The sequence below is a fragment of the Arvicanthis niloticus genome, chromosome 17 (genome assembly GCF_011762505.2).
Source record: "Arvicanthis niloticus isolate mArvNil1 chromosome 17, mArvNil1.pat.X, whole genome shotgun sequence".
Taxonomy (NCBI): domain Eukaryota; kingdom Metazoa; phylum Chordata; class Mammalia; order Rodentia; family Muridae; genus Arvicanthis; species Arvicanthis niloticus.
Genome location: NC_047674.1, coordinates 13,899,484 through 13,910,990, shown reverse-complemented (window position 1 = coordinate 13,910,990; position 11,507 = coordinate 13,899,484). Strand labels below are relative to the sequence as shown.

The following is an 11,507-nucleotide window of genomic DNA, read 5'->3' as shown; positions in this document are numbered from 1 at the left end:
CAGTTTCAGAGGCATAGTTTCTTAGCACCATAGAAGTGAGCATAGTGTCATTTATGGTGCTAGAGGTTATCTGAGAGCTACATCCTGATCTGCAGGCCAGAGAGACTGAGCCTGACATGGGCTTTTAAAACCTTAAAGACCACAACAAGGCCACACCTCCTAATCCTTCTAATCCTTTCAAACAGTTCAAGTCCCCAATGACTAAGCATTCAGATATATGAGCCTATGGGGGGCATTCTTACTGAAACCAGCACACCCCGGGAGCACTCAGATCCTACAGAGCTGCTGACTGCAGGACGTGATAACTGGGCCTGGATATGCTTTTGCTTGGTGACTCCTTGATGCTCCCAAGTTCTAGCCCTCATTTTCCTCATTGGTATGTTAGGGACAGTCATGTGATCTGAGTACTGATGGCCCATCCATGTGCAAAGCACAGCAAATGACACCATGGTTATCTGCAGGTACTCTAGAGGCCACCCAGCTAGTCAGTCTGAGGCAGGCTCCCATTGTCTTTGAGTAAAGGGAGATTTCATGCCCATGACCTCATTAGCCAACAGCCTTCCTTTGAAGAAAGAGGGGAAAGCTTGGCTCATTGACCTGCCAGGAAGCTGGGTCAAGGCCATGACATGAGGGTCCAGGAATGAGGATTAGATTTCTGCCACGCAAGAAGGCACAGGGGAGGTCACTGGTTGCTCTGCCTGCCTGGTCCTACTCATTCAGACGCAGGCACCACCCCTAAGGGTCCCACTTCTGAATAAGAGCTGCTGCCCCTTCGAGGCTGCGGACCCTATCTATGCTTAGTGCCCTGTGAGCTCTGCAGTGCGCTCCTGTCTTCCTGAAGACCTTGTTTTCATATAGGACCCTGCAAACATACAGGAGCCTTTCCTGAATGGCCAGAATTCTGGAGACCACGCCCCTGCTCTGGACTGCGTCATTACCTTGAGCTAGGGTCCAGGAAGCCATGCCAGTACCAGAACTGTTTGGATCTGGGCCCTCTGAAAGAACCCATGACTTCACTAGGACAGTCCGTTGTTTGGGAAAATAATTACTTTCACATGGCAACAGATCTGGTTGTCAGCGCTGCAGCTGGGGCCCTCGCTGTGGACGGAGTAGGGTCACTTGACATCTTAGGGTCATGCTCCCCAAATCAAGTCCCTTCTTTGGATTTCCTCCTCCAGCCTTTATGGGCATCTGCACTCACATAAATGCTTGTGCACACGATTTAAGATTAAAACAAATCAAGCAAGCAAGCAAACGAACAAAGAAACCCAGGTGTGCTGCTTTTTTCTCAAGCCAATGTCATGACAGCAGCCCAAGGCAGAGTGGGCCTGCCTCTTTAGAAGAACGCCACCCAGAGGAGGCCTCCTCCCAGATCGGCCTTTAGGATTTGCCACATCTGTCCTGGTTGAGTGCCCCGTGGTGGACAGTGGGCAGTCTGAGCTCCATCTGCCCCCCCCCCCCCCCCCACACACACACCTGGCTTAGGACATTAGAGGGATCTGTCCTTTCAGGCAGGCTAGGTCAGTTCTCTGTAGCTGCTAGTAGCAGACTCAGTAGCTGAAGTCTGAGGGACCCCAGGAAAACCTTCCAAGAGCTCCAGGTTCCCCTGCTTGAAAAGGAGGACCCATGAGGGTTGCTATACTCTCGGATACTTAACTTGTGTCGTCCAGGCCTGGAATCAGGAGACTAGAAGGGAGCCTATGGGACTCAGAAGACGCGCAGGTTGTCCTTAGAGAAATGAGGTCTTAGAAAGCCTCGGGTACAGGGCTAGGAGAGGAGACGCTGACCCTGGGCTTCAGTGGGGCGGATGCAAGCAGCAAGTGGAGGCGTGCACGGACCGGATCGGGCGCCCGCCTCTTCTCGGGTTCTCGGGGTCCCCTGTGCCTGCAGAGCGTGCCCTAGCCGCAAGGGGGCGACGGTAGTGAGGGCGGCGCGCGCGAGGCGGGGGATTCAAGCGCATTATAAGGCGCCGACCTGACCAGCCCTGCTCGTTGCTGCCGCCGCCGCCAGCATGGCCTCGACCCGCAGCCCCGTCGGAGCGCGCACGCTGCTCGCTTGCGCCAGCCTGTTCGCCGCCATGGGCCTCGGTGTCCCGGAGTCCGCCGAGCCCATGGGGACTCACGAACGACCGCAGCCTCCCGGGGCCGAGCTGCCTGCCCCGCCAGCCCACAGCCCACCGGTAAGACGCAGCCGCGCCCCACATCTTTCTGTCCCGGGGGTGCTGAGACGGTGGGGAAGATGGCACCTCTTGCTGCGCAGTGTCCAACACTGGGGATACGCCGCTCTCAGGGGCTCAGTGAGACCTCAGGGTTGGGTGGACGCGCCCTCTGTACCGAGGCTTTGGCGGCAGAATTCCACTAGGCCAGTAGGAGAGATTGGGAAAGGTGTGAAATGCAATTAACTTGCTCCTCGTGAAACTGTTAAGACTGGTGGGAGAGCAGCGCTCTCAGATCTAGTTCCTTTTTGTGAGGTGACTGCGTCTGAAAGGAGTGATGTAACCAGGCTCTGCCCGTGATCCCTCCCAGGATCTCCACCTGAACTGCTGGGTGGAGACGCAGGCTGGGGAGGGTGTGGCCAGAGGCCTGGGGCGGGCGGACTGGTAGCCTTCATTAGAGCGGGTCAGTCCTGTTGGTGAGGGCTCATGGAAGAATTTCGGGGTCTAATTGTTCGCCCATGCTATGGGCCAGGTACAAAGAAACCTCAGGCCAGAGCTCTTCAGTCCTCAGAACCCCAGGGACCAACAAAACATCCACTAAGACAGTTGGGGAAGGTTACAATACCTCCCTCTGCACGGTATCCCTGGGTCCTTCCACCATCCCGTTTTTAACCCCCTTTGGTCAGAGTACAAAAGTCCTGTTGTCTGCAGCCTCCCCGCAAACCCAGTCATCAGCCTTCAAAACTTCAAGAGATCAAGACATAGTCACCAGGAAGTGGGGAGTAGGCTGGAACTTCCCAGCGGAGTTTTGGTTTTGGACCCTCTTTGGGAGTATCAGGTATCATCAGATCCCTGATAGCTGGAACCCAGCTCCCATTTCAACTCCTGGAGCCCCGACCAACATGACTTCATGTATATTGGTGCTGCCCTCAAGAAAACAGTGGTCTGAGTCCATACACAGACCACTAGTCCCCTGGAAGGGTCAGTACACCTGTTCTGACCTATAATAGAAAGCTCTGCATCATGGGTTTCCACTGAGGGCATCAGACCAGCAAGAGCTAGCACAGAAGCCTCCATCTTCCCAAGCCAGCAGCCTGGCCTGTGACCCACAAGACACTGGTTTGGGTAGTTCTGAGATCCTGGGTCTTTCCATCAGACACTGGAGTCTGTGCCCATGGCTTCTCCTAAGGCTTCTTGAACCATTGCCTTCCTAGCTGGTGGCCCTACATGGAACCTAGACCATTCAAGGCCCATTGACTGTTCTATTTACCAAAGGCCTCTGCCAGGAAACAAGGCTACTCTCAGAGCTTGGCTCCTCGGGCAAGTGTTTTAGAAAGTGCTGAGGAAGATAAAGGTTCCACACAGTGGCTCAGAGTCATGACACCTGGCCACTCTGCCCCATGACCTGTGACCACAGTGGCCCTGAGGCTGGTCTCCTCGACACTTCTGACTGTGGGAAGGGACAAAAGGACCTGTTGTCAGCCAGTATTCACATGTTCAGTCATCTCCTAAGCAACTGTGGGTGCCAGTGACTGTCAAGGATGGTGACACTCAAGGAATAGCAAGAAGATATATCCCAGAGCACCTGCTCTGGAACCTTCCTGCAGCCTGAGCTCTCTCCCTCCATGGGTTAGGGATGGGTAGAACACTACCTCTGAGAATACAGGTGACAAAGCCAGGTGCTAGCAAGCAAACCGTCTGTTCCAGGAGCCCACCATTGCGCATGCACACAGTGTGGATCCCCGGGATGCTTGGATGCTGTTTGTCAAGCAGAGTGACAAGGGCATCAACAGTAAGAGGAGGAGCAGGACCAAAGCCAGGAAGCCGAAGGTGAGCAGCTTGTGCCCATGACCCCTCTAGTACCCTTGTCTCCAACAGCAGATGCCATGGAAAGAAACACAGGATCAAGTATGCAGCAGGGGTCCAGTGAATTGGGAGTTTGGAACCCCATACCCTTCACTCCATACACTTAGGATGCCAGGTCCTCCCTAGATTTCCTTCATGGCCAGAGGAAGAGGCTTGCCCAACATATGCTTAGATGGGGTAGCTTTAGGCTGTTGAAATGACACAGGGTGGGAGTGTCTCAGTATGGCCCTGGCCTGGGTGGGAAGCTGGCACTTGGACCTGATGGCTGACTCCTGCATTGAGTTTCTCTAAGTAACTCTGGATCAAGGCTGGGCTTCACTGTGTGTTGGGTTTCTCTACTGAGGGTCAGCCTTACTTGCCCAGGATCTGACCCACTGGGCCTGAGGGGGTGTGTGGCTCTGCACCCTTAGGCCACCTGGCCTTGCTCAGTCTTCTCTGTGCAGGACTTTGCCTCCTTTCCTTAGGTCCTGACCCAGACCAATATAAACTCCCTGGGGGGGGGGGGGGGTCTTGCTGTTATGTCCATGTCAGACTGAGATACAAGTCCCCAGAAGCAGCCTGGGTTGGTCCTTTAGTTGGGATTCACATCCAGAGAGGCAGCTGTAGGGTTCTTCTGCATATAAGCTTGCCACGTCCTGTACAGGCCCTAGTGAGCCCCACATTTGCATAATACCATCCTTGCCTATGGCTTTCATTCCCTGCCTGATGACAGAGGAGTAGGAGAGCCCTAAGGACCTCCACCAAGGAGGGAAGAGCCTATAGCCAAGGTGGGAGCTCTCCTGCCTGCCTCCCTGTAGGACCTGGCAGAGGGGTCACCCATACCGTCCCCTCAAATGTTCTTCATACCTACCTTCCCTTCCAGCTTGGCCTGCCAGGACCCCCAGGGCCACCAGGTCCTCAGGGCCCCCCAGGCCCCTTTATCCCATCTGAGGTTCTGCTGAAGGAGTTCCAGCTGTTGTTGAAAGGTAAGGGTGCCACCCCGTGGGCACATGTTCTGGTGCAGGTAAACCAGCAGGGCATCTCTAGAGGGTAAATTCAGTACTCAGCAAACACCTGCTATGTTGCCTGGAGCCCTATCTGCCATGGGGTGGGACAGTGAAATGTCCAGCGGGAGAAATGTGGCAGGTAGAAGCCTCAGGGAGGAAGGCCTTTTTATTGTTCTTCACTGCTGCTGGGGAATGGCTGTCACTATCTTCTGCAATTGGCTGTACCATGGAGAACTGCTAGGAGCCTTTCCCTGCTTTCATACCGCGGCTTGTTTGGTTTTAAATAAGCTTCCAGAGGGTGACAAACCTGTGTGTTTCTTCCAGTATAGCCACAATACGTATTTATATACAACTCTCCCAAAATTACGGGTATGAGGCCAGAGGACAAGGGTGCTGGGTGCTGGATCTGCACCTGCTGGAGCTTGTGTCGGTTAGTGTGAAGGGAAACTGGCAGCTGCCAGGTCAGGCAGTAATGTCCCCAGGACCGCCGCCAGTCTCAGTCTCCACACTCTAAGGCCACGGGCTGGTGAGCAGAGTGGTCCACTGACCGCTTTCTGTCAGGTGCAGTACGGCAGCGAGAGAGCACCGATCCGGAGCACTGCACCAGGGATGTCACTACACCAGCCTCAGGCAGTCCTTCCCGTGTCCCAGCTGCCCAGGAGCTTGATAGCCAGGACCCAGGGGCCGTGTTAGCTCTGCTGGCTGCGACCTTGGCACAGGGCCCGCGGGCACCACGTGTGGAGGCCGCATTCCACTGTCGCTTACGCAGGGATGTGCAGGTGGAGCGGCGTGCACTGCACGAACTCGGGGTCTACTACCTGGTGAGTGGGGACACAGCTGGCTGGGTGGATCAGGGTGGGAGCTAGAGTGACCTCATCTGTGTGATCCGTAGCCAGAAGTTGAGGGAGCCTTCCGCCGCGGCCCAGGCTTGAACCTGACCAGCGGCCAGTACACCGCACCCGTGGCTGGCTTCTATGCGCTCGCTGCCACTCTGCACGTGGGTGAGGTCTGGGGTATGGCAATGGGAGGGACCGCCCGCTGCCCTTGCCCTGCCAGGGTGCGCGTGACTACCATGACCCGTTCTCCCCGCAGCACTCACCGAGCAGCCAAGAAAGGGACCACCACGACCCCGAGACCGTCTGCGCCTGCTGATCTGCATCCAGTCTCTCTGCCAGCACAACGCGTGAGTGGGCGCTACAGCCTGGCCCTTTCTAATGTAAAGACTCTCCTCCATTTCTACTACCATCCTACGACCCCATCCTACCCTAACTCCTTCTCAGGACCCGTGGGAGAGGCCCTTCCCTGTTTTGCCTCCTTCCCGGCCCTCCTGACTCCAGGACTCTCATTCAGAGGACAGGGAGAGCTATACCTGTAGGGGCCTTTGTGGAATTCACAAGCCCTTCTTTCCCGGTCACTCTCCCACTCCTCACCTGTGAATTTGCTGTGATTGACTTTTATTGCTTATTGCTGGTGGTGTCCACCCCAAGTGCCTCATTTGGTCCATGAGAACAGGGACTGTGACCCTCTGCCTGGTACCTGGAATGGCAGCCAGGCACAGGGCAGGTGCTCTGCGTAGCTGGAGGAGGTGTAAATGAATAGGGAGGTGTGTCTCAGGACTGAAGCTAGCTTTGGGCTTTCTGAATCTGTTGGTTTTCTGTGCCGCCTGTTGCCTCCCACGTACCTGTTTATCATTGGAGAACCAGGCCTTTCCTGTCTTTCCTCCGGAGGACCCAGGTTCAAGTACCACCTCCTAGCACTTTACTGCTTATGCTGTTGACCACTGAATGATTGCTGCTGAGGCCTGGGGACAGGCTGATTCTCTTTCTGTCTTGGGTGCAGCTCCCTGGAGACTGTGATGGGGCTGGAGAATAGCAGCGAGCTCTTCACCATCTCAGTAAACGGTGTCCTCTATCTACAGGTGTGTGGGGCTGTGCTGACCATGTAGGTAGGAGGTGTGGGGCGTGTTGGCGGGTGCTCGGGGCCATTAGCATAGCACCCTCAGACACACCCAAGTGCTGATGCTGGCTTGAGAAGAGCCGGGTTCAAGTCCCATTCTCCCTCCAACTCTCGTCCCCCAGCCTGTGTTGGTGGGACAATAGTTTCACTTTTCAGACCTTCCAAGAATCTGATAATGTGACAGACAGGTGTTTCCAGCCACCTAGGCCCTCCATGGCCAGGAAGGGGGTGGGGGCCACAGAACTTGAGGCCTGAGCCCCTGGGACTGTGGGAGGCAGTCTCTTTTGTCACTGTGGCTGGGATTTACTAGAAAGTAAAGAGGTGTGTGCAGTGTTCATACAGTTCTGCTGAGCTCCAGGGTGGGTGGCTTGGCTCAGGCCAGCTGTGGTACAAGAAGCATGAGTCCCACTGAACTCAAAGGGTGTGTACTACTTGTGGGTCCTCAGTAGCGACTTCCCTGAGTGGATCTCAGTCCTTATTCTGGCAACTTCCAGGGAATAGTGATGCCAAGGATATGTGGACCACATTGGGTCAGCCAGAGCAGAGTAATTAATGTTTATGATGGCTCTGCAGGCCCCAGCAGGCCCGAGACAAGCTCTGTGGCAGAGGAACATGCTCACCTTTTAAACCTGACCTAGGCCCAGAAGCTTGCTCCCATATACTGAGATGGAAACACTGGAGAACACTGGGTAAGAGCCAGATGCACTGGCTCTGAACTTAGGTGTGGTCTTCTCCCATGTGGGGCAGAGTAGGCCACAGTATAGACATGACTCACGTTGAGCACTGCAGGCTGCCTAGGGTCTCTGCTACAGGACCAAACAACTGACATATGCTCTTCCCTGCAGACAGGACACTACACTTCTGTCTTCTTGGACAATGCCAGCGGCTCCTCCCTCACGGTACGCAGTGGCTCTCACTTCAGTGCTATCCTCCTGGGCCTGTGAATAGCTGCTGCAGGCTCTTACCCTTACCAAGCAGAGTTGTGACAGTGGCTCAGTGCACAAGGAAGCCCACTGGGCCTCTGCACACACTGGCCATCACAATACCTCTAAGCAAGGCCACTGCATTCCTGCAGAGGTGATGGAAGCAGGCTCTCCCAGAACCAGCAGCAGTTTGTGCATATCATAAGCCCTGCTTGGCTCTTCTGGGACCACCCAGCATACTTGGTAGCACTTGTTATATCCCCAGCTGCAGAGCTGGCATCCTGGTAGCTCTCTCTATACAGGCTCAAATTCCTTCCTGTGGCCCAGCATACTAGCCAGGCCACTCACTACCTAGAACATCTCAGCCTGCACAGGGCAGAGCTATAGGGAAATGACTGTAGGTCCTTAGTGCTTAAGAGGGAAGCCCAGGCCTTCTTGGACCATACACTGTCTACCTGGGTTCCTATCCTGGAGCATTGTGTATGTCTCTGCCTAGAGTATAGCCTCAGGGACCTAGGGACTTCAGGGGCCAGTGACCCTGGGCCTGGCAGCAGTTTCTGCTTCTGGGGTAAGCAAGATGAACTGCAGGAACCTGATGGACACCCTAACATATTGGAGCTGTACTCCTCTGCCATCCCTCTCACAGACAAGGCCATCTTTATCTTCTACAAGGCTACCAGCCAACTTCCCAATCCCTCTGAGGCTCTGGCTCACTGCCAGGGCCCACATACTAAAGGTTGAGCATAGTTATGCACACAGGCACCTGCTCACAAGTTTCCCTCCTGAGACTCCATTGCAAAGAGGGTGGTCTTTGGTGATGAAGAAGCTGGCTAAGGGTGCTTTCCATGAGAAGTTGCAGGGCTGCCGGCCTGCAGCTTGTTTCAGTGAAGTCTTCCTGTTTTGAACGAAATGTGGGAGCCGCCCCTAACAGGCAGTGGAGAGGACTTGGCCCTCCAAGTCTGATGGCCTGCTGATGAGAAAGAACCGACAAGCAGCACATCCATGCCTACCAGCTGCTTTGAGATCTCTTGGCCTAGCAGGAGTATTCAAGCCAGGGATGGAGGAGATAGCTGCCAGTTGCTTCATCTTTCAGCTGTCGCCAGGATGAGGCTGCCACATCAGATTGCCCTTCTATAATCAGACCTGTCCCCAAATCAGGCTGCCAACACAGAGCAACAGGTGACTGGAGAGCTGTCCGTGAGCAGGCCTGGCCTGATTCTCAGTAGGGCTGGTACCCACCCTACCAGGAAGCACTGTGCTGGCCCGGATCCTGACTCCCTGGCACTCTGATAAGGACATGAGGTGGACACACCCCACCCTTTTCTGGATTCCACTTTGTATCCAGTGGACACAGACATGTTAGTGACGTTATCTTCTACCCTTGAGAAAGCCATGTAAGCACATATCTTACCTTCCAACAACTGTGTTACCCAGCAACTTAAAAGTATTTATTGTGTCATATTGCTAGGCAGAATGTATTTATGTAACAGATCACACAAAGTTGTAACAATGAAGGGCAGACCTGAGAAGCATGACCTTCTCTTTCCAGCTAACTTCACCAAAGACCATGAGGGGTAAGCTCTGGAAAGCAAGGCAGAAATGCTTTTAGTCTTGGGACTCCTATTGAAGGTAGCAGGAGAGGCTCTTACTAACCAGGAAGGCCACAGTGCCAACAGTCTTCCAGACTGAAGCACTTGGGGACATGGGTCACAGCCTATGGGGCACTGAATGATCCCTGGGTTGCTATAAGAGATTGCTGAATTAAACTGTTTTGCTTTCTGATGAAGTGGCATTGTTTCTGTACACCAGGCTGTCTAGGTCCTAGTCTCTGAGCAGGATTGCTGCCTCTTAGTCCCTGTGGACGGGGTAGCACTGATGCTCCTGAAGTTACAATTTATTTAAATTGCATTTATTTGGGAGGTACAGATATGCAGATCAGATGACAACCACAACGGCTGGTTCTCTTACTCTATGGGTCCTGGAGACTGAATTTGAGTGCTTAGGCTTGGCAGGAAGTGCCCTTAGCAGCTGAACAAGCTCACTGGGCCCACAGTGTTATTTTGAAAAGGTTTTACTCCTCTTCTTTATATGTGGTATGTGCAGATGTCAACCTAGGGTGTTCCTCAGGAGCCAACCACTTTGTTTTATGGGGACAAGATCTCATCTCACTAGGTCCCAGATGCAAGGTCGGAGGATCTGCCTGTTCCCACCATTCCAGGGCTTATACGGAAATAGGATTATAAACCGTGTGCCACCACATTTGGCTTTTAAGTGGATGCTGAAAATTGCAAGCAATTTCACCAAATGAGCTGACTTCAGCTCCACCCCCTCCCTAGTTTGTTGTTTTTGTTGTTGTTTTTTTGTTTTTGTTTTTGTTTTTAAAGACTGTGTCTCAGGTATCCCAGGCTGGCCTTAAATTGGCTATAGTGGAGGGTGGCCTTCCGTTTTTTTGTTTTTTTTTGTTTGTTTGTTTGTTTTTGGTTTGGTTTTTGTTTTTTTTGTTTTTTTTTTTGAGACAGGGTTTCTCTGTGTAGCCCTGGCTGTCCTAGAACTCACTCTGTAGACCAGGCTGGCCTCGAACTCAGAAATCCGCCTGCCTCTGCCTCCCAAGTGCTGGGATTAAAGGCGTGCGCCACCACTGCCCGCAGAGGGTGGCCTTTCAATTCTGATCTTCCTGTGTCTAATCGAGTGTTGGGGCTATAGGAATGTACTGCCATGCCTGGCTTATGGTGATGGAACCCAGGATTCCAAGCATGCTAGGAAAGCCCTCTACCAAGATCCGTCTTCAGCCCTCAGTGGGTTTCTGAGACAGGGTCTTACTATGTAACCCAGGCTGCCTTTTCTGTTTATGGTGTTTCCATGGCAGAGCCTAAGAAGTCATCTATGGTTTGTACAGGATATTTTGAGGTCCTTGTAGCATCCATATCCACAGCACACTTTCTAACTGGCCAATAGGTGACATGGCTGTGGGGGAGAAGGACAGTGACTGTTATAAAACAGGTCTGGAAAGGCCGCTGTGCAGTACCACAGCCCCCAGCCAGTGTTTATACAAAATCTGCAAGAGCTCTTCACTAAAGAGCCCCAGAAGGTGTTTGGAGACAGGTTAGAAGGTTCTTTGGGGGTCAATTATGCCCAGAGGTTCCCTGCCATGTGTTAGAACATCCACTCAGGCAGCAGAGCCAAGCACTCAGTTGTCCTGAGACTGACCTTGAGCTATGGTAGGTGGGTGGTGACAGGTGAGTGAAAGCCAGGACAACAACCCTCCTCCCAGGGCTCACTTCAGGGGAACAGGAGTGAGCTGATTGTAGATGTCTAGGGACCTGGCGAGACTGGCATGCCATGTGGTAAATTCATCTATGGACCCCATTTCAGCCACACCTGGGCTCCAGCCAGAAATATGCAACATGTGCTCTGGACAGAGAACTGGACAGAGCCCGATTATCATCCTGTCATCCTACTACAAGGTCCCACTTCCACAAAGGGTCACAATGAGAGCAAGAGCCTGTGAACTACTAACATCATCGTGAACTTGTCCAAGATATCCATCATGGTGCTGACAAGGACAGATCCAGAGCACATTCTAAAGTAAACAGTTAACTCAGGACCACTCACTCAAATAAC

General features: G+C 53.4%; 1 protein-coding gene across 2 annotated transcripts; it reads left to right on the top strand.

The window, feature by feature from the left end:
* The first annotated feature begins 1,932 nt into the window (after positions 1-1,932).
* Erfe (erythroferrone) lies at positions 1,933-9,632 on the top strand. 2 transcript variants are annotated; one of them, XM_034521787.2, is made up of 8 exons: positions 1,933-2,179; positions 3,863-3,985; positions 4,884-4,986; positions 5,569-5,828; positions 5,900-6,008; positions 6,100-6,190; positions 6,847-6,925; positions 7,809-9,632. In XM_034521787.2, the coding sequence occupies exons 1-8, from the start codon at positions 2,012-2,014 to the stop codon at positions 7,905-7,907; spliced, it is 1,032 nt and encodes a 343-aa protein (XP_034377678.1). In that variant the 5' UTR covers positions 1,933-2,011; the 3' UTR covers positions 7,908-9,632. The 2 variants fall into 2 exon arrangements, 1 of the variants encoding a protein (XP_034377678.1); XR_013104591.1 differs by having other exon boundaries at positions 5,900-6,925; positions 7,809-7,849.
* Positions 9,633-11,507: the final 1,875 nt, after the last annotated feature.

Bases quoted from the DNA above. Each gene is read 5' to 3' on its own strand.
- Erfe (XM_034521787.2), top strand. From the start codon at position 2,012: ATGGCCTCGACCCGCAGCCCCGTCGGAGCGCGCACGCTGCTCGCTTGC. The intron at 4,987-5,568 runs GTAAGGGTGCCA...GCTTTCTGTCAG, and splicing joins GTTCCAGCTGTTGTTGAAAG to GTGCAGTACGGCAGCGAGAG. The intron at 6,009-6,099 runs GTGAGGTCTGGG...TTCTCCCCGCAG, and splicing joins CGCTGCCACTCTGCACGTGG to CACTCACCGAGCAGCCAAGA.